This window comes from Pinus tabuliformis, chromosome J, assembly GCF_031772625.1.
Source record: "Pinus tabuliformis cultivar Carrire ecotype Pingquan chromosome J, CPIR1, whole genome shotgun sequence".
NCBI classification, from domain to species: Eukaryota; Viridiplantae; Streptophyta; class Pinopsida; order Pinales; family Pinaceae; genus Pinus; species Pinus tabuliformis.
This window is the reverse complement of record NC_142295.1, coordinates 244,111,802-244,136,385: the sequence shown is the minus strand read 5'-3', so window position 1 is coordinate 244,136,385 and position 24,584 is coordinate 244,111,802. Positions and strand designations below refer to the sequence as shown.

At 40.3% G+C, this 24,584-nt stretch overlaps 1 protein-coding gene across 1 annotated transcript in view; it reads left to right on the top strand.

The window, feature by feature from the left end:
• The window catches only part of LOC149226677 (protein CROWDED NUCLEI 4-like), a 212,842-nt gene that overhangs the window by 91,230 nt on the left and 97,028 nt on the right, over nt 1-24,584 (top strand). The window contains exon 3 of the mRNA XM_089380267.1: nt 9,187-9,440. Within this exon, the coding sequence (XP_089236393.1) occupies nt 9,187-9,440 (254 nt within the window). The remainder of the gene's footprint in view (nt 1-9,186; nt 9,441-24,584) is intronic.

The following is a 24,584-nucleotide window of genomic DNA, read 5'->3' as shown; positions in this document are numbered from 1 at the left end:
CTATGTAAATACAGAAGTTAACCATTACTGTTAAAAATTAGTATTAAACATCGATGTGTTTATCATTTCTTCCTTGCTTCAGAGGAATTTTCTCCCATTTCTTCTGTAAGTAGGGAAATGGTTGTTCAAATATAGTCCAGAGACCTGTATGGCCTATGAACTCAAGGTTAACTTTTGACCAACCAGGCATGTAGTGGTCTAATTTTTAATTGTTGTTATTTAACTTTTTTCTGTGTAATGAGAGTTTCCCAAAGACTTGATCTAAATAAGTGGGATCCTGCATATCCTTCTCTGATATATTTTATACTGTATTCAGAAGAAATTTGTCAAAATCGATCTAAACTGCTCTATAAAATATATCTTTTTATACAGTCGACATATAAGCTACAGTTCAGTATTTGCTGCAGGTATTCTTTCTACATAAAGAAACTATTCAGCTTTCTCAATATATCAATATAAATGAAGTTTGTCTATTCTTATCCATACATTGTACCTTATATATGGCAGTGCTACATGACTGCACGTCATCACTGCGGAAAGAGAGAAAAATAAAATCTAAAGGCAGTCATACGATAAAACACAGTGATATTGGAGATACCCAATAAACCCCAATTTGGAAAATCTGTAAAGCTTATGTTATTATATTCTACTTTTGACGATGAATCTGGACGGACCCAGCTGCTGGAAAGGCGGGGTCAATCGATGATCGTGAAGGTCAATCGATGATCGTGAACTTCCGAAATTCCATGTTCAATTCATCTACCCATGAAGTGCTGTTGCAAAGGGCCAAAGCTCACTAATCCAACTACTGAAACCCTACCGAAAGCGTTAAACTGAAAAACTCACAAGTAAATAGAATCTCAACAAAGCACACCCATCTTAAAACCAAAACAAGCTTTCTTCCTCGCCAAATGACGGGAATGTACTCAAGCTACGAGGAAACGCTTCACTCTGAATGTAAAACGGAACCGACTATTTTCCCGTCAAATGATTAAATATGTTTCTTAACTTCAAAGAAAAGATCTTCGCTCTATTCCATCCATGGCAATTCATCAGCACAAAGAAGGCAACTAAGAAATTTCGTTTAAACGACAAATCTCTAACGAAATCGCAACATTTCCCATAATCGAAAAGGCCAGTACATGACTTACCCTAAGACAACCTCTGCACTAAGAACCTGCTCTGTTCCATTTCGCTTACGGAGGCAATAACAAGAAGACAGACTGATCTAGCTCTAACAATTATATTAAACATAAAGAAACCCTATTCGCTCACAGAAAAACCAAATCCCGGACAAAACTTTCATTGCCGTGGTTACACCCTCCCCTGTTCCTTTCGTAATAGCCGCTTCCTCTTCGAATTTGGACGACGATATTGTGGTCTTGGAGGTTCGATCTCCCGAAGCCTGTTTCGATGGTAGCGTCGGCATAGAGAGACCGGTTTACTCTCTCTCATTTTTCTGGTTGAATCCATTATAATTAATGTTGAATCTGAAGGAGAAAGAAGGGACGAGTTCTGGAATCCTGTAGCACGAGTTTCATTTCCAGTCAAGCCATAGTTCATCCTCAGATTGTGGGTCGATTTTAGAAGCAGAGCAGAGGTCGAAATCAGTGCCAAACTTGTTTCTGGGTGTGTACACATGTGGTGGTCAAGTTTTGGGTGTGAAATTGCAAGAATTTGAGATTTCAACAGCGTGTTTTACAGGTGTAGGCCAATAAGGTGCCGCAGAGTTTAAAACTGCGCTCTGATACCATGTGTAGTGCCCTAATTCCTAATTTGCAGTAACCAGATAGACACGCATAAGAAATTTGAAAACAGTAATACATAAAATTGAAATCTGCACCTACCTGAGCTGCTTGCCGACTTCCGATTCCGCTGCTGAACTGGTAATCCTTTGATTCAATTTCGAGATGGCCAATACCACCCGACCAGACAGAGCAACCTGGTTGCCCGATCCAGAGAAGCTCTCCACAGAGGCTCTCTGTCCCTCCGTGCCCAGAACTCAGATCACTCAAAGCTCTTCCACTGTAAAATCTCTTCTCCGGATTTCCTGCTAATGAGTCTATACTTCTCTCGTTTTTTCCCCACACCCTGCTCCCGGCTCAGGCTTCTGCTATATATCCCCTCGCCTGGCGGTGGCCGCCCTCCCACTTGCAGCCACCGCCTCTCAGCATTCATGTCTCTCTGCGATATTTCTTTGTAATAAATCCTCAATAGGTAGGGTAGTCTTTATGAGTTCAGATATTCTTTATACGATCCCTTATATCTGATATATATATATAGTTTGATTGATATCTACGTTGACACGTTATTGCATAAGTTCATAACTTTAACTTATATATATATTCATGACATTTCTTTAATACATGGTATAACTTTAATGATATTTCTTATAACATTTCATTTAATATATTTTATAAACATTAAATGATTTTTACTTATAACATTTTATCAAGTATATGTTATAAATATTTAATGATATATATATACTTATAACATTTCAAAATATGTTATAAACATTTAATGATATATATATTTTTTAAATTATATTTGTAAAGTCTAACTATATATCATAAAATATAATGTATATATATAGATATATTCATATATTATAAAGTTTAACGTTTTTATTAATGGGTCAATTAGATGGGTTGTTACAACCTTCCTCATCCAGAGAAGACTCTCTTTGCCCTTGGAAGAATTTAATTTGGCCAAGGAAAAATATTATTTTTAATGAAAAACCCACAAGTACTCAAAAGTATAGGTTGGCCTAAAGGACAAACTAGGTCTCCAAAGAAGCATATAAATACACATCAAGGCAACTCATTTGGACATCACATCAACACATATTTTGTCTCTCTTTCCTCTTGTGATTGGTTCATACAGGTTTGAAACAAGGTAGCTGAGCTCACACGTGTGAAGGGAAGAAGGGTAAATCTAAAATCTGTGTTGATTTTTTTCTTTTAGAGTTTGACTAGTTGTTGACCAAGTTTGACTTGGAATTTTGACTTGCAAAAATTTGATTTTTGGAGGCCTAGTTTTGCTATGGAGGAACCACACTTTTTTGGGATGTTTGACTAGGGTTGACCATAGACCTTTGACTACATTTTGACCATAGATTCTCTCTCCTTTGAATAAGCTGCTTTTGGGACTATTTTGACTTGACGTTGACCAGAAAAGGAGGCCAAATATTTTAACCTTTGACCAAGCTGATTTGGAGGTTGTTTGACCGTTGACTTGAGGACTGGTTAGGGCATATTTAACTTTTGTTGACTTTGATAGAAATTGCAAATTTGACTTGTTGACCAAATTTGACTTTTGGGCTCATCTCTTGGATATTGGTTAGTGAATTGTTGGATAGTCAAAGCTATTGACCTTTGACTCATTATTGGAACATTGCATCTCTCTATTGAACATTTGATGACAATCTAATAGAAGAAGAATTTGGAAGGGGTTTCCCCCTTGTGAGTTTTTTGACCAAATTTTGTGTCTCTTGTTATTGTTCTTGATTGTCTCCTATTGTACATTGCATTTATTGTTCTATCTACAATTGCTATTTATCATTGGAAGATTAAATTTTGATTGCTAACTGAAGAAAAGTATTGGGCTAAGTGATTGTACTAAGCATAGAATAGTGGAAAATTAACATAAGGCAAGCATTGTTGGCTTTAGAGCCCAATTTAGAATCCCCAAATCTGATTGGATCACCTTGGAAAGTTTTGAGTCTAATTTCTCCAAGTTAAGGAGGGTTTTCTCAGTCACCTTCTGGTTCTTCAAATATGACCCAAGTGCAAAGAGCCAATTCCCTACCTCTAGTTCTTTTTGAAAATCCCTTATTCGCTCTAGTTGTAGGATAGCATATGCTTTGAGAAGGGTCTGTTGTTTTGCTTTTTTCTTTGGTCCAAAGAACCAATTGATGCACTCTTGTGCTAATTCGGAATTCCACATTCTCTCTGAGTTATTTATGGATTTTGTGAGGCTAGGCTTTCTTCAATCTGTCATCCACGAGAAAAAAATTTCAAATTCCACCTTTACAAATAATTAACAGGGAAATCACAATTTATTATTATTATTATTAGCAAATCTCCATAAGTAATTTTGCTGAAAAAATTAATAAATTCTAGTTGGTAAATCACAAATTTTCAATTGAAAAATGCCACAACAGAAAACCCAACCAATGATACTGAGGAAGAATCTTTATTTTACTTGGAAAATTTAATCAGCTACTCCAATAAATTCAACTGTTGCAATGATTCAACCTATGTTGCATGGGTTCCCGAACCCGGGGGTGGGGTTCTCGAACCCGTCTCGGGTTCTCGTCCCCAAGTACCGGATTCGGGTTTGGGTGCTTCTGAGAAGAACCCATAAGAACCGGGTTCTTCTATGAAGAACCAGGTTCTTCATTAAAAAAAATTGGGTTCTTTTGTCTTGATGGGTATGGAGAACCCTGATGATGGGTACTTGGAACCCCAAAATCAGGTTCTTTTGGGTTCATTTTAGTTTTTATATTTTATTTTTTAATTAATTTAATGGGCTTCCCCTAATATTCTAGGTAGCTAGTTCTTCATCTTGTGAGAGGAATTGGAGTACTTATGCCTTTATCCATTTAGTAAAGAGAAATATGTTGGGCTCAAAGAAGGCAGAGAACTTAGTGTATGTTCATAGCACACTTCGTCTCATATCTCGAAAAGACCCTGGATACGAGGGTCCTTTCAAGAGATGGGACCAATACACAAATGATGCTATGTGTGTGGATGAGGAGATACAACTAGATGGCCTTATTGAGCTACCTCCAATTGCTATGGATGAGCAAGAGCCTCAAGATGAGAGTGATCCCTACCTGGAGAGCATGCTAACTAAAGATCTGAGTGATGTTGATGACATCGCTTGAGGAAGCCATTGTTCACTATTAGATACTTTTATTTTAGTATTTTAAAATTTCCCAGTTCTTGTTTGGAGATGCCTTAAGACAAATTTTGAATGTAGTATGACAATGGGCATATATCATGATTCTTATTAATATGTAAACTCCAATTTGCACTTGATATCTAACTAGAAATTTTGAAATTTCATTGTGAATGTTGAATGTTCAATGATGTGCATGTTTAAATATTTAAAGTTTAAATCATAAATATTTTAGTTTTCTTGTTTAAAGTTGAAAAATATACAAATTCATATATATTATAATTTATAAAATATAATATATATATATATATATATATATATATATATATATATATATATATATTATAATATACCCCCGACGAACCCACGCACCCTGTTTCGAAAAATGACGTACCCGTCCCCGTCCCCGCACCTGTACCCGTCCCCGAACCCACGTTTCCTGGCAACATAGGATTCAACCTCTCCACCCGTAAATTTAGCCTAGAAAAAGTTAAAACAATTTGCACCAACAAGAGAAATTCGGCTTGATAAGTGAAATTTGGTGCGACAAGATAAATTCGGCCCGACAAGCGAAATTGGGTGCGACAAGATAAATTCGGCCCAACAAAATAATTTTGGCCTAGCAAAATAATCTTGGCCTCGCAATAGAAATTTGGCACAACAAAATAAATTCGGGCCAACAAAATAATTTCGACTCAACAAGATGAATTTGGCTCAGCAAAATAAATTTGGCCCAATAGAATAGACAAATATGGCTTTGGCAAATAAACTGGGCTGTGGCAAATAAACTTGGCCCCAATAGATAAATCTGTTCTGACAAACAAACTGAGCTTTGGTAAATAAACACGACCCAATAAATAATCTTGGCCCCAATAGATAAATTTCGTTTCAGCAAATAAATTAGGTTCTAACAAGTAAACTGGGTTCTAAAAAGTTGTTTTTCTTTGACACTTTGGAAAATCACCTGCAATAATTATTCTCTGGTAAATAGATTAAGAATTTAACCCATGAACTTGTCTCCTTTATTCTTCAGGAACAACATGACAATAGAGCAAACTTTTATTTTAACCCACAACTTGTTGAGAAATCTAGGGCATCGAGATTAGATGATTTCTCTATTAATGATAACTGCTTGTGAATGCTTTTTACTTCATTAGATTAGGATTTTCTCTTTAGTTAGATTATTATCAAACAATTACCAAAGCATAAACCATAAAGAGACGAGACATAGTATGTAGGCGATCAACTAGGGCCAAAACCTCTCCTAGTTGAGAGGAAAACCCAAACGAATTCTTCTTCTTATAGAGACTTCAATTGATGAATACCAAGACCATGACCTAGACCCTTGACCAAGATTCCTCCAAGACCAAGTCACCTTTATACTTGAGCTTGTTTCTAGACTTCAACTTCGATCTTAGCAACACTCTTACTGCAACCTCGTCCTTCTTTACTGCAATTCGGCTCACCTGCACTTTCTGCAACTTTTCGACCTTCCCTTCAGAAACCCTAGGTTACATGAGGGAGGAGATCATGGAGAGATTTGTCCTTCTATGCCTTCGCTATGCCTTCCTTGCCTTCTTAGTGAACTCGACCCTCCAAGTAGACCTTGTTGATACCAATCTTAAATACTTTGGTGTGACTGCAATTCGTCCTATCTGCAGTAGATTGAAACCCTAGATCCCTTTGCACGTGTGACAGAAAATAGCCCTAAAACATATCCAAAATAGCTCGGCTTTTAGTCTCTTCTTCTTCACTTGGATGGAGGCTCTTCTTGTGTGTTTCTCACACTTCTTACTTTAGACCTTGACCGAATTTCTTGTTCTCAAATGAAGGCCGAGTTGCCTATTTATAGTGGTTTTCCCATGTACATAAGCTAACTTGACTGAGATCTAGGCCGACATATCCTTTGGTGTAGGTTCATCACTTCATTTTGAGGCCAACTTGTTGGAGGTTCTTGAGCTTGGTCTGGGAGGATCTTTTTACTCTTTTTGATGACTCACATACATATGTAACATGCCCAAGAAGGGTCTTCCATACATGACATTGACTCAATAGACTTTTATGACATGATGACATCCTAAAGGCTCACAATGTGAGCTTTAACTAAAAATAAAATTCCTTGATCATGAAACCCACGATTCAAGCATTACAAAAATAATTTTATTTACATCAATTACATAAAATCATAATTACTCATGTCATTATGAAGACTGAACCTAGTTACACTTTTCAACACAACTAGCCTAAATGATGCTCTGATACCAGTATAATATCCTGCCTGGATATCTTTGTTAATTTATGGGGAATTTCCTTATAAAATTTATGCTGTTAATTTTTAATCAAAACCCTCAAATATTACACCAACCTAGACCTAGAACACGACAACAATAAATATTTGACAAAATATAAAACGAAACTATGAAAAAAATCCTAGATTTTATCATATTAATATAAAAATCAATATTACATGGCCATGCAAATAACTGGAGAATAGCTGAGATAAGCCCTAAACTGCTGCAAACTGGATCTGACCTCAAAATATATCTGCTACCACACTGGATTTGGCCTCCCAAACTGGAACTGCACTGATGCCCAAATTGAGAATTTGAATGATCCTCACTTCAATCTTCAAATCTGTTGCAGATCTGATCTCCAATAATTCTGCTGAAGCTCCGTGAGATTTTTAGGTGAAGCCTCCTCAATGGTGGGTTGGGTTTTTGTACAACTAACAATGGAAAACCCAAGGATTTTTGTCCCGGGACTTGCTGAAAGTTGAGAACCTCATTCCCAAACCTCTCCAATAAGAAAATTACTCAACTCCAAGATGTCACAAATAATTTGCTGCCCCTCCTTTTATAGATGTAATGGATCCCTCTCTATCTTTCTAGAAGCATTTTATTTTGTTATTTTATTTCCATGTTAGAGGATTCTCCCATTTACTTATTTAAGTGTCTTTTATTTTATTTTATTTAAGTAATTTTTCCCCATCCGACCCTTTTAAGCATTTCCCTTTTTTTTTATAATTTAATTAGTGACTAATTAAAGTCACTTTTAATCTAGGAAAATGGTAAATCTCACTCTATGATCTCTCTGGCCATTGAAAGCCACTTTTCACCATCCCATCTTGTAGATCTCTTCATTCCGGTTCCAACGAGCTATTACACTAAGGTGTTTCATCAAATACTCCTCCCAAAATGACACCTTAAGCATATTTATTTAAGATATGCTCAATAATAACCCCATTTTACAAGAATTGTCAGAATGCAGTGAAACTAAGAATAAGTTGTGTGGAATTGACCCTAATGATGAATTATGCCAAGAGAACTCTGTCGGACCCCATAAGACTCCTCCAAAAACCTCCAGGCCCACTGATAACGAAATCTTGCTGTCGTGACCAAGGTGTCACCAACCCTGGAAATCCATCCTAGCCGCATCATAAGGGAAACTGAAAATGTGGTACCATCTTGTTGCATATGTATATTAGCTTGTTTTATTAGATAGTGTCTTCAACACTGTATTGTCAATATCTGTTTATATCTATGAAAGATCAATGAAAGGGATTCAAAGTTTAAACATTTGTGTTGCAACATGTTCCTAGAGGACAGTTCTCGTTTTTCTCCTTTATTTCTGTTTGTTGGGAGATGTAGTGCAATATGTTTTTAACTGTATAGGAGGATGCTGGCACACCCTAGAAACACAATCCTTTGGGATCTTAAGTGATGACTTATTGCTCTTGCATTTTCTTATTCAGGAATATTAACCTCCATGGGAATAATGATTCAATTCAGCATCTGCTTGTAACCCATCTCAGGAAATTGCTAGAAATTGGTTAACATTGTTTCAAGCATCACAATTTGTCTTTGCTCCTGAACGAATGTTGTTTTCAACATATCAATTTGCCATGTGTCATAAAATGAACTAGCATAATTGTGAAGGTCATTATAGTCGACAGACTTGCATGTGGAAAAATTGCATCAATTCCAGTTCAAAATTGTTAGCTTTTGCAGGTTTTGTATAGTTTGAAGATGACTGGCTGCTGTGTGAGACATCAGCCAGGATTGACTAGTAAATAGAAATATTGTTCTTTAGTACAAACTACAACTAAAATTTTAATCATTGTATATACTATAAAATCATGATTTCAAGAAATTGGTCATATTTGGACCATGCTGATAAAACTTATGGCTCATTTTTGAACGTATTCAAAATTTATTAGGCACCATCTTTCACTTTCTTCAATATTTATGACATTTGGACCTTGGTGTTTTTTTTATTCTGCAGCTTGAGAAGTCTTTGCATGCTACACACTCTGAACTGGAAAAAAGCCAGTGTGAATCCAAAGCCAAGCTGGTTCAAGCACAGGAGCTGGTAGCTGATTTTGAGGAAAGGACTCTTACCACAGAGTCAGCTTTGCAGGAAGCCAATATGTTTTTAGAAGAACAAAACACAAATTTTAGAGATGCACAAAGAAAGTTAAAGGAGCTTGAAGCTATTGAAGATGCATTGCAGAAACAACTTAAATCTTTTGATTCTGAGTATGTTATACATTCCCCGCTTCTTGCTGAATAGATTATGAAAAATGGTTAACACATTTTGTTTGACTAGAATCCTTTCCAGCGATGGTTCATTTTTTTCTTTTTGAATTTTATTTGTGAACTTATTCAGAGTGTCCACTCATCAATAACTTGGGAAGATAATATAGCTGAGAAGTGAGTTCTTGTACATGTGTATGCACATACTAGTGTACAAAGAAGTTGAAAGGGTTTGGTGTCACTCAAAATATTTTTTGTCTTCATTAGATCTGAGTTATATGGTATTTACAATGTGTTATATTAATCACTTTCTTTGGTTCTGTAAAGAATTGTTTTACACAAGTACATGTTCTTGCACCTTAGGTAGATACTTTGGATGGGGATGGTGTTTTGGGGATGTGGGGTGTTCCCCTTTAGACAACTCCCATAGAGACACACTCAGTTGGTGTGACTTGTTTCTACTTGGATGATATTTTCTTATTAGCCAGGAATTTCTATCCTCCACTCATCAGTTACATTCCGGTGGTCATCGATAATTCATAGTGGTGTATCATTTCCACATCCCCCTGATCTTGGATGTGATAGATTATAGTGGTTGGTAAAGTTTCATTGCTTAGCCTCCTCATCTGAAAATGACACTAAGGTTTTATCTTGTTGTATAGATGTCAGCATTAGAAGGATTCTTTCTCACTTTTAACTTATTAAGAATGTTACCATGTTACTACTTCTAACCATTGGGACAATTGCTTTTGGATGAGTGTGTTGATTTGGGGTAGCATCGGATGTGCTCTAGCCATGAAAATTGGTGGAGAGGCTAAAGCACATGAGATTTCCAAGACCCAGCAATGGTTTTGACAGATTGTACCTGGTTTGGGAGATATTAAAATAATTAATATTTTTAATGGAGTTCCTAAGTCTAAATTTAGGAAAAATAAAATATTAATGGGTATTAATACGAAACTGGGTTAGAAAGTTCCAAAAGTCATGGACCAAGTGGAATCTAATCTTAGCCATTGATTAGATATTTAATCTCAGCCGTTGAAGGACCAATGAGAGAAGTATAAGAAGAGGCTTGAGGCTCAATTGGAAAATACACCAGAGTGATCAGTGATTCATTTTGCTAGAGCGAGGTTGCTAAGCAAAAGTGAATCAGTGATCAGCAGCGAGGGGCAGTGAGTACTGGATAGAGAGGCAAAGACAGTATTGAGAGACCAACGCAGAAACAGAGAGAGCGAGAGCAGCAGCCAGTTCAGGCTACGCAAAGCCCAGCAGAGACAGCGCAAAGGCCATAGGGATTGTGTCATCCACGCAGAAGCTGCTGGAGTGACGCAGAGGATCCCAGACACTGCGCAGTGCCTCAGAGGGTTGACGCATAGGGTCCTGGGGTTGACGCAGAGGGTCCTGGGGTTGACGCAGGTTCACAGGAGGCTGACACAAAGGCCAAAACAGCCAGTGCTGAGCTTCACAGTCGTCAGAGAGGGTTTTGTGGGACAGGGTTTCTGAATACCTATTTCCGAATATAGAGGTATTGTTGTCATGTATTTTTCTCTGTTGGGTGAGCCGATTAGGCACCTAGTTGTACTCAAGGAAATATTGCATAATATTAAACCCTCATAATAGTTGCACTGGTTTTCCTGCATTGCATTTTTCCGAGGACATTTATCCAAAAATAACGGTGTCACTTGTGTGTTTGTTTTCTTTCAACTAATGATTTGTAGATGTTGTGACTATATTGTGTTTATTTCGATATTTAAATGTTTCAAATAACTTGTTTAAAATTTACAAGTAGAAGAAATAAACCAGCAGAGTACAGATTAACTTTCTAACGGATAGACTTAGAAAATTCAACATGGTATTAGAGCATGGTTGCAGATCATAGGCGAGCTGAAGGCATCAACTGAGCAGAGCATTTGCAGCAGAATCAGCTGTCTCGAGTGATAGTAGTTGATCCTTGCAGAAGTGATAGAGGAAACGTTGACACGGAGGGACTGCGTCATCAGTCTGGGCTTGAGAGAGGCCAGTGCAGAGGCTGAGGAGGGCCAGCGCAGAGGCTGAGGAGGGCAGAAACAGGCTCACACAAAGCCATGTAGAGGCTAGGAGGGCTGACGCAGTTGGTTGAGGGAGTTGTTTTGCCGGTGCCGGGTTGCGTAGGGCCAAGAGGCTCAATCCTTCAGTTGCTGGGGCAAAGGAAGTTGTGGGAAATTTGTAGGAGCAAAGCTGGTGGGGTACTGTGGTCAGAACAGTACCTAACAGGGCAAAACCAAGGTAGAGGGAGTCGCTGCCGAGGTGGATTTCTAACCAAGGAATCCGGATCAGTGTTGCAGTTGCACAAACGATCGTAGAGGAGCAACTTGACAGTTGGCAGAAGGATTTCCAGGAGGGAAATCAGGACTCAGAGGGAGTCCAAAAGAGAACTTCCAGACGGTAAGTAGAGAGACTTGGAGGAGTCGAACCGAGAACTTCCAGATGGGAAGTAGAGAGACTCAGCAGGAGTCGAACCAAGAACTTCCAGGCTGGAAGTAGAGACACTCGGAGGAGTCGACAGAGAAGAGTACAGAGATGGTCGTGAATGGGCTGAGGGATCAGGATAGGCTGGATGGAGCGTCCAACTTTGTGGTTTTGAAGGCCAGGATCTTGTCCATTCTAGATAGACATCATTTCAAGGGCTTCGCCTTGAGAGTAATGGCTATCCCAGTTGACGTGGTAGCTAATGAAAGGTATGAGGAGGCAATGGCTAAGGCAAAGTGCATCATCCTTGATGGGGTCAAGGATCATGTGGCCCAACATATTGCCTAGAAGAAAACGGTAAAGGAGATGTGGGACACTTTGAAGACATTGTACTAGCATACTTCCGTGCAGAGGAAGATGCTCCTTGAGAATCAGCTAAGGTCATACCAGATGCAGAAGGGGGAGAAGATAGACCTCTTCCTCGGTCGGTTGAAGAAGATTCGGGACCAACTAACTTCCATCGAGGCCACGCCGGATCAAGAGTTGTTGGCGAGGACCGCACTTAACATAGTCTTCGAGGAGTGGGAAACATTTGTCTAGAGCATATTGGGCAGGGTGAGTCTTCCAGATTGGGAAGAACTATGGGTAGATCTTCTCCAAGAGGAGATCAGATGGCTAACCAAGACGGGAAGTAGCAGCAAAGGAGTCCGGATCAAGAAGGAAGAGCAAGAGGATGCAGCTCCGACATTTGTGGGAACGCAGGAGAAGAGGAAGAAGAAGGACCTCTCCAAGGTCAAGTGCCTCCACTCTGGGGAACTGGGTCACTATGCAAACCAGTGTCCGAGGAAGAAGAACAAGGGAGAGGCTTCTAAGTCTAAGGCAGTGCTAGCGAAGGCGGAGAAAGAAGTCGAGGAGGATGATGATTGTGCCATGAGTGCTCATGTGCCACTTGAGAAGAAGTGGGGAGACATCGAGCTTTAGTTAGGAGAACTACAGGTGATGAGGGGCAGGATCCTTGAGGTACCCAACCTCTTGGATTATACCTTGCTATGGGAGCCCGAAAAAGGAGTAGCAGGACTGGCGGATGTCGGTAGAGACGGATGCAGATGAAGCGACGAAGAGTGCTACAGTGTAGGAGTCCCCAGGCAACACGAGGCTAGCAGGCTGCCACAATGCGAGAGGCATGAGAGTGTTGCACCAGTGCGGGATGGCACAGAGATGTGTGCAACGTGCGAGATGTAGGGATTTGTTGCAGCAACGCAGAAGTCAGTAGAGGGAGCACTTGTTAGCGGCAGAGGAAATTTAGCAACCAAGTGGACCTAGGTTAGGTCAAGTGGAGGGAATTTAGCAACCAATGATGAGCTTGACCTAAACAAGGAAGAGAAGGGGATCAAAGAAATATCTTCACTTAGAGGTGCTAAAATGATCCCTATGAGGTACTAGCCTAGCGAAACCTAGAGCAAAATTCGGTCTTCGAGCTAGGGCTTGCGATATCTCAAGATCCTACTGTCAGAATCTCATGAAATTTGGGGGGACTCTTGAGGACACACTTGTGAAAATTACTACACTCTGAAGGAACCCCTACTGCAACAAATCTGAATCTACTTCACCTACTTGATTTTTAAATTACATTCATCAAGTTATTCTTCTGAATACTGAAGAAAATTACTTCTGTAGCCTACACTAATTAAATATTTGATCTCATGAAACAAAAAATAGAGCAAAGAACAAGATACATGCGACACACTTATTTTTGGACACAATAGTCCCCAGAAAAACCCAATGCAAGAAAACTGTGCAGCAGCTTTGAGGGTTTATTATTATGCAGGAGAAATATCTGAATACGAATTTAGGATTCTCATCTAGCAATCCTTTACAAAGAAAAATATTGGTGAAAAATCTGTGTGAGTTTTACCTCACTTCACCCGGCAGAATTCCGGCTGATCCAGCACAAGACTAGCTAACCCTGACTATTTCTGTGTTTTCCTTGCGTAGGCTGCACTTCAGCGTTTCAGGCTCCGCGTCACCTCTTCTGCCCTCTGCGTCAGCTATCCCAGTTGTTCTTGTAGTTCCCGGCAGTTTCGGTTGTTCCCGCAATTCTGTATTATGCGTGACACACAACTTTTCTACTCTGCGCTGGCCCTTCTGGCTCTGCCTCAAGACTGCGTGGGCCTAGAATGGCCCAATGTTAGCTCTCCTGGCTACTGCACTGCCTCTCTGCAAGCTCTCTCTGCCTCTCTGCCAATATTCTTCGAAAAGTCCTTTCGGATTCTCACTACCCCTCTGCTGTAGAATGATCACTTAGTTCGAATTTTTCAGCATCCTAGCCCCAGAAATCAAACTCCAGATCAATTCGTTCTCTCCTTTTGTCTTTTCAAATGAATCCCAAACCTCTATTTTATATTTTTCCTGTTGAGTCTTCAACACCCGAGATTAAGTCTCTAATCAACAGCAAAGATTAAAACGTGACTTGATCCTCCTTCATTCTCACCCATATTTTGATTAATAACCATTATTAGTTTGATTTCCCTAAGTTTAGACTTAGGAACTCCATTAAAAATATTAATTATTTTAATAAAATACAATCCATGTGGAATTTCACCAAACGGTTTTTGGGTTCTTTAGAACTCATGTGCCTTAACCACTCCACCAATTTTCAAGGCTAGAGCACTTCCGATGCTACCAAAAACTAACACTCCCTCTTAGTGAGGAAAGTGCTCTAGCAACAATGTCCACCTGCACGCTGCTCTGTTTCTGAAACACCCCTTTTCCGCATTGCCGCTGCCACTAACACTGTGTTGCTGCTGCTACAGTACTGCTACCCATGACACTGCTACTACCACTGCTGCACCCGTACTACAACTCTCTCTCAAACGTTGCATCTACTATGTTGCTAGGACTTCCACTGCTAACATTGCATCCATTCCGCAACTCAGTTGCTGAGAGAAGCAACTGAAAAACATCCAAAATTAGTTGAACTTAACTATGTTTAGCATAATAGAATGAATGTTGGAATCTGATTGTTGTTGATTTTGACCCTTTGAATCTTCTGCGTTCCTGCTGACTCCTGCATTGTGTCAGCTGCACTGCTGCCAAACTTGCTCTGCGCTGATCAATCTTTGGTACCAAGCTACTGCATCTGTCCTCCAAACAATCCATTGCATCATATGACACTAAGTCCATCTCACTACTACTGAATCGTGGGCTCCCGTAGCAAGGAATTGATCCAAGAGATGGACTCCTCAAGGATCCTACCCACATGTAGTCCTCCCAACTACATATCAATATTGTCCCATCTCCCTCTTGGAGATGCATGGGCACTCATAGCAAACTCATCCTCATCAATCTTTGCTGAAGCAAGCCTTAGAATCATGTTTCTCATCCTTATCCTTTTTCTTCAAAGGACACTGGGATGCATAGTGGCCCAACTCGCCACAACTGAAACATTTCACCTTCGAAATGTCCTTTCACTTTGGCTTCTGTTGTCCCTTCAATGCCAGAGTTGTGTTCTCCTCCTCCTCCTTCATCTTTGTGCCACTCCCACTATTGCCACTGAGGTTGAACTTCACTAGGTCCCTCCTTAACTCCTCCTGTTGAAGAGTCGCCCACATCTCATCCCATGAGGGTTGTTTTTCTTTGCACAATATGCTTTGGACGAATACTTGCCATTCATCTGAGACTCCATTCAGGGCTATTCTCACCATCGCGGTTGGTTGAGGAGTGGACCCCACTGTAGCAAGCTAGTCTCTAGTGTCCTGAAGATGCTGAAGATAGAGGTTGAACCCTTCTCCTTTCTGCATCAAAGTCCATTGCAACTTTTGTTCTAGGTACATCTTCCGCTGTTCGGAAGAGCCTTCATACAGAGAAGACAAGGGTTCCCACATCTCTCGGGCTATATCCCTGCCCTACAAGTGTGAGACCACATGATCTCGAACTCCATCGAGAATGAGCCTCTTTGCCTTCCCCTGCTCGACCTTGTACTTCTTCCTTCGATCATTGTCAACATGAACGACTACAACACTTTTGACGTAGGTTTTGAGATCGTACTCCTCCAGAACAGCTAAGATTCTGGTCTTCCATATGACATAGTTGGAAGCACCTTCCAACCTATCCTGATCTCGGAGCCTATGCGATGCCATCTCACCCAACTGTTGAACTGACTCCTCTACCCACTGCTTAGCACTACTCAGCTGCTTCGCAAGTGACAAATTCAAACTTTCTGGCAGAAAGTTCTCTGAGGAGAAAATTCCCCTTCTACGTGTCTTTGTTATTTTCCAGCAGATTTCTGCCCCGGGCATAAACTGCACCCTTCAAGCACTGCGCTAAGGCTCTGCGTCACTCCCTCTGCCTCTGCAAGCTCATGATTTAGAAATCATGCCTCTTTGTCGACTCTTTCAAAGAGAAATTTCCTCAGAATATCTGCTTCCTGGAAAGGACTGCACAATCCCTTCAAGGGGATTCGAATTGCTGCCAAATGTAGCTTTTGGCCTCTTGGTTTAGCATTGGATCTACTTTTCCTGTTTCAAAATAAATGCTCTGATACCATGTGAAAATTCCTACACTCTGAAGGAACCCCTACTGCAGCAAATCTGAATCTGCTTCACCTACTTGATTTTTAAATTACATTCATCAAGTTATTCTTCTGAATACTGAAGCAAATTACTTCTGCAACCTACACTAATTAAATATTTGATCTCATGAAAAAAAAAACAGAGCAAAGAAGAAGATACATAGGACACACTTATTTTTGGACACAATAGTTCCTGGAAAAACCCAATGTAGGAAAAATGGTGTAGCAGCTCTGAGTGTTTATTATTATGCAGGAGAAATATTTGAATACAAATTTAGGATGTCCATCTAGCAATCCTTTACAGAGAAAAATACTGGCGAAAAATCTGAGTGAGTTTTACCTCACTTCACCTGGCAGAATTTCGTCTGATCTGGCACAAGACTGGCTAACCCCAGTTATTTTTGCATTGGCCCTGCGTAGGCTCCACGTCAACCTTGCGTCACCTCTTCTGTCCTTTGCGTTAGCTATCCCTGCTATTCTGGTAGTTCCCAGCAGCTCCGACTGTTCCTGACAATTCTAGATTTTGCGTTACAAGCAACTTTTCTGCTCTGCGTCAGGACTGTGTGGGCCAGACTGGCCCAGTGTCAACTCTCCCGGCCACTGCGCCGCGTCTTTGCAAGCTCTCTCCACCTCTCTATCAGTATTCTCCAAAAAGTCCTTCCGGATTCTCACTGCCTCTTTGCTGCAAAATGATCACTTAGTTCGAATTTCTCAGCTTCCTAGCCCCAGAAATCGAACTCCAGATCAATTCGTTCTCTCCGTGTGTCTTTTCAAATGAACCCCAAGCCTCCATTTTATACTTTTCCTGTTGAGTCTTCAATGGCCGAGATTGAGTCTCTAATCAACGACTATGATTAAAACATGACTTGATCCTCCTTCTAGATCATTCGCACCCATATTTTGATTAATTCCCATTAATATTTTAATTTCCCTAAGTTTAGACTTAGGAATTGCATTAAAAATATTAATTATTTTAATAAAATACTCCAAGTGGAATTTCACCAAGTAGTTTTTGGATTCTTTAGAACTCATGTGCCTTAGCCTCTCCACCAATTTTCAAGGCTAGAGCACTTCCGATGCTACCAAAAACTAACAACACCAGCGCAGTTGTGGACCAAAAATTGAAGTATTTGGATGGCTAGATCGTGAGATAATTGATGCCTTAGGTGGCCTAAAGGACTAGACCTAGAGAAGAGGAAAGGGGAGAAGGAAAATAGGTTTAAGGTGATCACCTTTGGGTGGACCAATGCCTAATCCTTTGGGGAGATTGGAGTCAAGTAGAATTATGATTATGGACCTTTGAATTTTCTAGGTCAAGGAGGCCTCAAAGACAACTTTGCTTGGCACTAGGGCAGCAGCAAAAGCAACTTCAAAGAATTTATACTTGATTTTGGAAGATAAATGACTTGTCAAGATGAATTTTAGTAATGAAATGTCCCTAGGAACATTCATTCATTATACATGGCCCATACATGAAGCATTCACTCTCTAGAAACAAAATTTCCACAACTTTGCATAAGAGATGCATCAAATAAGCCCTAGTATAGAAAAATCCCAACAACAATGTATGTGACAAAATTATAAGGAAAAAATAGCATTAAAATGTACTTACGTGTATAAGAATATATCCAACCATCCAAAAACTTGCCATCAAGAAGCTCCAAGACATGAAAATTATCCAAACATCAAAATTCATTCCATGGTCCAAAAATTCATCCTCCAAGAAGGATAGCGAAGATATCTAAAGAGATACTAGTTCCAAATCCAAGTGATGATACAAATGAATTCATGTCTCTCCTATTTATACACTCATTAGGGTTTCAAGTTACCTAATTTGAGCCTACATTAGCCCATCAACTAAAATAATGTGCAAATAACTATCTATTGATGACAAGCCCACCAAACTAGCTCACAAATAAAATAATAAGCCTCCCAAGAGGTTGAATGATTAGTAATGCATGTTGTTGGGCTCTTTAAGAGGCCTGATGAAGTGCGTAAGTGCCAAAATGATGGGTTGGACTTCCAAAAGTAACGGACAAGGGGTTGGCCCCTTGTTCTCCACATAATAAACATGTGGTGCTCCTAATGGCTATGAGGGCACACAAGTGAACTCATGGGTCTCCAAGTAAGTCGAATATGCCTGTAGACCATCTGCAAGGTCTCAGATGCTAGTGTAGGTGATGCCACATCATCCTACAAGTCCTAGCTTAGCTGCCAAGTGCATAGTACATTTGTGGGGTTGGCTGGGCAAAGCTGAACCAAGTGCATCTTCCTCGTCCAATAGGTGAATCTCAAGCAATCTCTAAACTCTCTGGGGATCCATGAAGTGTTGTTTACTGTTGTGGAGACCCATGTCTCTCAACACACACCCTACATGTGCTAATGTAACCCTCTGGAGGGTTAGGATCCCGTATAGGGAGATCAAACCCAAGATGGAGGCCACTTGCAATCCTGCATACGATCCAATGCATCCCGTAGCTTTCCAGTACAACAATTCATCAAGTAAATCAAGTAAAAAAGCTTAAAAACCATGGACCACAGGTGGGGACTTCATAATGACCTGCGCTTCCATAATGGGCTTTGGCATGGCATGTACTATTGTCTCCAAACTCCAACTGAGGTTAACCAAGTATCCCATTAGGTGATTTATACTTTTAAAGTGGATAATATTTCCAAGGTACATCCTTTAAAAGGTGGTGGCATGTGATAAAGAGGTGAATGGAATAGGGAATGGGAAGGGGCAGCCCTGGGCCACACGCTGGGGTACAAGGGGTATCTAATAAAAGGGAAGCCCACTCTTGGGTATATAATGTATAGGAAGGAGCAATCATGGTACATGAGGTGCCTTGACCTTGATTTTTCCACCCTTCTTTATATGCCTTAAGAATTTTTATGATTTTTCTTTAATTAATTGCTCAGGGCTCAAGGGGTAAGAGCATGATGTGTGAGATATAGGAGTGGATACCCCTTTTAAGGTAGGACAGTTCATTGCCCACCAAGGGTTGGGACAATCATGGATTCCTATATGATGAAGGGGGCTCATAGGGCCTATAGGAACTAGGGTGATGGCCATGATGATGGGGTAGAGCACAGACCTAGCCCATTCTTTCTGCCAAATCTCCCCATTAATCCATGCCCAGAAGTGTCCATGATAAGAAAACTACAATACTCAATTACCAAATGACAAGGCGTACCTTTAGGTTTGTGAGACCCACCTTCAAACATATGATCATGATAGATGGGTGAGGGACCACTTGGCTGGCTCAGGTGGCGGAGAAGTGACACGACGAGCTAGTTGGTGGCTACAAGGGGTTGCTGGCTGTCGGCTGAGGGCCATCTTGGAGAAAAAAAATCTCCTAAGGATATCAGCGTTGACTGTGGTTGACCTAGGAGCAGCAAGCTAAGGGTGACTGCGTTGACCAACGAGGAAGGTGTTTTGACTTCGGCCTAGTGTGAGGAGTCTCCATCAAGCAAGCCGTAGATTTGAACAGCAATCCGTTGACCTGATTTTACCACCGAATTGACCAGCGCTAACTGGTTAGGGTTGACTGCAGGGCTGCATATGTGTTGACCTGTTTTGACCATCTCTTTTGGGCTATTTTGGCCTGACCTTCATTGCTGTTGAAGGCCGAGTTGACCAAGTTTAACTCAAGGTCATTTGTGGAGTTGTTTGACCAAATTTGCAAGTGTTGGTTAGGGTTTTATTACTGCTGTCATAAAATTATATAACTGTACATTTGTACTATTTCTCTCTCTGTGGAACTATTGAAGATTATAGAAGAATTGATTAAAGGGTTTCCCCACATTGGGGTTTGTCCCTGGCTAGCTGCCACATTCGGTGTCTCTTGTCTTGGATTGTTTTCTGTCGATCTATTAATGTTCTATCAACATTTTACTTTATGTTAATGTGATTGCTAAATAGTGGCTAATAAGAAGAAATTGAAGTAAACTGCACTAAGCATAGAACATACCATAAATTAACATGGTATCAGAGCTGAGGTGAAGACAAAGCCCAAGAAAGAGCAAGAACAAGAGCAATCACCGAATACTGTTGGAAAATTCTATAGACTCCATGGGTTCCTCATCACACTTCCCCATCGAAGACAAGCTCCGTGAGAAGTCTGACTATCATAGATGGAAGATGTCTCTCGATCTGACATTGGAAGGGCAAGAAGTGTTGGACCATGCGAGAGGCAGAATCATTGAGCCTCCATCAAATGCATCGGTTTCTGCAAGGAACACGTGGACTAAGGGAGAAGTCAAAGCAAAGAAGATCATCCGGGACTCTATCGACAAGCACCTAGTGGCCTACGTTTCCTAGTTGAACACCTCCAAGGAAATCTATGATAGACTGGTAAGATTGTTTAAAGTTAGTGATGCAAATCAAGTTTTGTTCCTTAAGAATAAGCTGAAGGAAATTAAGAAGGGAAAAGATGAAAATATGCAAGCCTACTTCTTAAGGATCACCGAGATCAAGAAGGATGTCCTACTGATTGGGGAAGTCATTCCTGACAGGGAACTAACCATCACAACTCTTGGAGGGCTCCCATCCAAATGGTATGTATTTAGAACCACTCTTCTCAACAATAATGTAATTCCAGGATTTGAGGAATTGATGGCGAGATGCATTCAAGAAGAGACAAGGATGGAAGAGCAGGAAATGCCTGCATTTAGAGGCAATCCCACTGCTTTCTCCTCTCATGCTAAAAGGAGAAATAATTCCAGGTCAAAATCTAAGGGAAAGGCCAGACCGAAAGGTGGAAGGAAAGGAAGATGTTTCATTTGCAACAAAATTGGCCACTATGCGAGGGAGTGTCCTGATAGAAAGGACACATCTCATGACAATGATCAAAATCACTCCCGAGGCAATTCCAACAACAATCAAAGGAAGGGCAGGTTCAATGGGAAAGGAAAGAGGAATGTTGGAAATCAAGGAAGTGGTCAACCCTCCAAGAAGGAAAAAAATTCCAGGTATGAATCTAACATTGTTAACATAACCAATATGAATATTATCTGATATCGGCCCTCTCTACTACTTCTCCTCCAAACTAGTTGGGCAATTGACTTATTGATAGTGGTGCCTCAAGGCACTTCACTGGTTACAAAGAATCTCTCTCTAATCTAATTGAGAAGGAAACCAACTTGGAAATTATTCTTGGAGACAACTCCAAATATCCCATGAAAGGCGTAGGGAATGTTTCTCTTCAATTGAATCAGGGTAACATAATTCATTTGCAAGAAGTTATATATGTGCCTGATCTCAAAAAGAACCTGGTATCCATTTCGGCAATCGAAGACAAAGGCTACAAGGTGGCCTTCATCGATGGCAAGTTACGTGTATGGAAAAAGAATTTTAAATATGCTTTCACTCTTGGGTTTCATGCTGACTCTCTATATCAAGTTGGAGGAAGTCTATTGGGAGTCATGTCTTGCAACACAACTCTTCAGTCTGAACTATGGCACCGGAAGTTTACCCACCTTCATGATAAGGCTCTACCCGATGTGAGACAAATGGTGACCAGTATGCCTGAGTTTAAAGTAGAGCAAGAAGGTGTATGTCCGGGGTGTGCCGAAGGAAAACTCAAAAGGAGACCATTCCCCTCAAGCCATAGCAAGACCTCTGATATATTGCAGTTGGTTCACTCCAACATATCTGGTATGATAATTGTGAATTCCTTGGGAGGATATTTATATTACCTCACTTTTACAGATGATTATTCTCGCAAGACTTGGATATACTTCATGAAAAAGAAGGATGAAGTGTTCTCCTAGTTCCGTCACTTCAAAGCCTTGTTCAAGAATCAAACTGAGAAGGAGATCAAGATCTTAAGGACTGATAATGGGACTGAGTATGAATCCAATGAGTTCCATGACTTTTGCAAAGAAGCTGGCATTAAGATGGAGACCACAACACCATACACTCCTGAGCAGAATGGTCTGGCAGAAAGGAAGAACTGTATGATTTTGGAAGCTGTTTGTTCGATGCTCCATGATCAAAGGCTTCCAAAGTTTCTATGGGCCGAAGCTGCGAATACTACCGTATATGTTCAAAATTGAGGCCCTCATCAAGCATTGGATTCCAAGACTCCTGAAGAGATGTTCACTGGTAAGAAACCTGATGTTTCTCATTTTAGAGTTTTTGGAAGTCTTGTATATTTTCATGTGCCGAAAAAGAAAATGAGTAAATTGGGTGCATCTGGTAAAAAGGGAATCTTCGTGGGCTATAGCGAAAATACTAAGGGCTATAGTATCTATGTGGCTAGTCAAAGGGAAGTCGAGATTAGCCATGACGTCACCTTTGAGGAAGATATGGCTCTTAGCAAAGTTGACAATCTTCCTATACTAAGGAAAACTGGAGAAGCTGACACCAGTGAACCAGAGGAAAAGAATGATGAGACGATGCCCGAAGTGGAAGAACCTATGGACCCTATTGATCCCCCTCCGCAAGAGCCTTCCTCTTCTAGGAAGAGACCCTCATGGCTTAGGGGGGCACTTGATGATGCTGAAGGACACATTGCACCTAGAGGGACTTTCCGGGAAAGTAAGAAGCCGACCAGGTATCAGGGATACTTGACCATTATGAGCACGATCATTCAAAATGAGCTCTCATTGTTCGCAGAAGCCGTGAAGCATCAAGTATGGAAGGATGCTATGACTGAGGAATACGAGTCCATCACGAAGAATGATGTCTGGGATGTGGTTCCCAGACCCCAGGTGTTAGGCCCCTATACTACTAGTGTAACCCCTTATTGTTATTAGTACAACCCACTTATTATATTGATGTACCCATGTAGTGCCCATATTGTTACTATTGTGCCCCATAGAAGCCCACTATTGTTATTATTGTGCCCTTACATTATTATTGTTATGTCGGCTCTGATTATGTTATGACCCCTTAGACTCCTATATATAGAAAGGAGGTATTTTCATTTGTATCATCCAAGAATTGCTCATTTATGTAATGTAAAGGAGGTTGCCCCCTCGAAGAGGCTGAATTCTAAGGCGTGGATCTCTCTTTTCTATCTTTTGGTGAGCTGGTTTCATAACATTTGGTATCAAAGCTTTGGATTCTAGGGTTTTGCTGCTCCAAACAGGTCATCGTGGCATTTTCGCTTTAAATTTTTTTTTTTGCGATGTTTCAGAAGCTAAAAGAAAAACCCATTTGAGGAGAAATCACGCTGAATCTCGGGTCCGAATTTCAGAGCTTTTCGCCCTATATTTGCGAAGATATGATCTGAGGAAGTTAGTCTTTTTGCAGACTCCTGAATTACATTCCAAACAGGTGACCTAGGGAAAATCGTCATAACTTTCTCTCTGAGCATCGGATTGAAATTTCGTAAGAAGGTACAGAAAGAGGACGGACTGTAGTTTCTTCTATATATTTTTTAGAGCCAAAGGTCGAAACAGTGACACGTGGCACTTCATACAAGTTCGCTCTTCTGGAAAGGTCTATAATCAGGTCATCTTGGGAGATTGTGCATAACTCTTTCTTGGAGAATCCAATTTGGATCAGACTGGTGGCATTAGAAAGAGGACACAGAGGGCTACTACAGGTCACAATTTCAGAACTTAAAGATTCGAAAGTACAGAGTTACAGTCATTTCAAGATCGAGCTCCTAAAATCAAGAAAAAGCAAGATGAGGAAGTTTGATGGCAAGGATCCGGTAAATTGGATACTTCAGATGGAGCAATATTTTGATCTACATGGTGTACCACTGTTACAAAAGGTATGTATTGCATCTTCATATTTAGAACCGGATCAATTTTTATGGTATGAAGGGCTTTGTTCTTGTAAACAACTTGTTACATGGTCAATTTTCACAGAGGAAATGATAGCACATTATGAGGATACAAAGAGCAACACCTTCTTTAGAGCAACACCACAACAATTGGAAAGAGTAAAAGGGCTTTGTGACATAGTGGAAAGCAAAATTATGGAAACTAGGAAGCATACCCCTCACAACTATAAAGATGGAAGTGTTGTTTCTCCTAGCCTTCCACAACTTACAAGGGTTACATCACAACAATTGGAAGAAAAAAGAGAAAAGGGACTTTGTTGCAATTGTGATAGCAAATATACTAAAGGTCATAAGTGTGCTGAGAAGAAATTATTCTACATAGATTGTGAA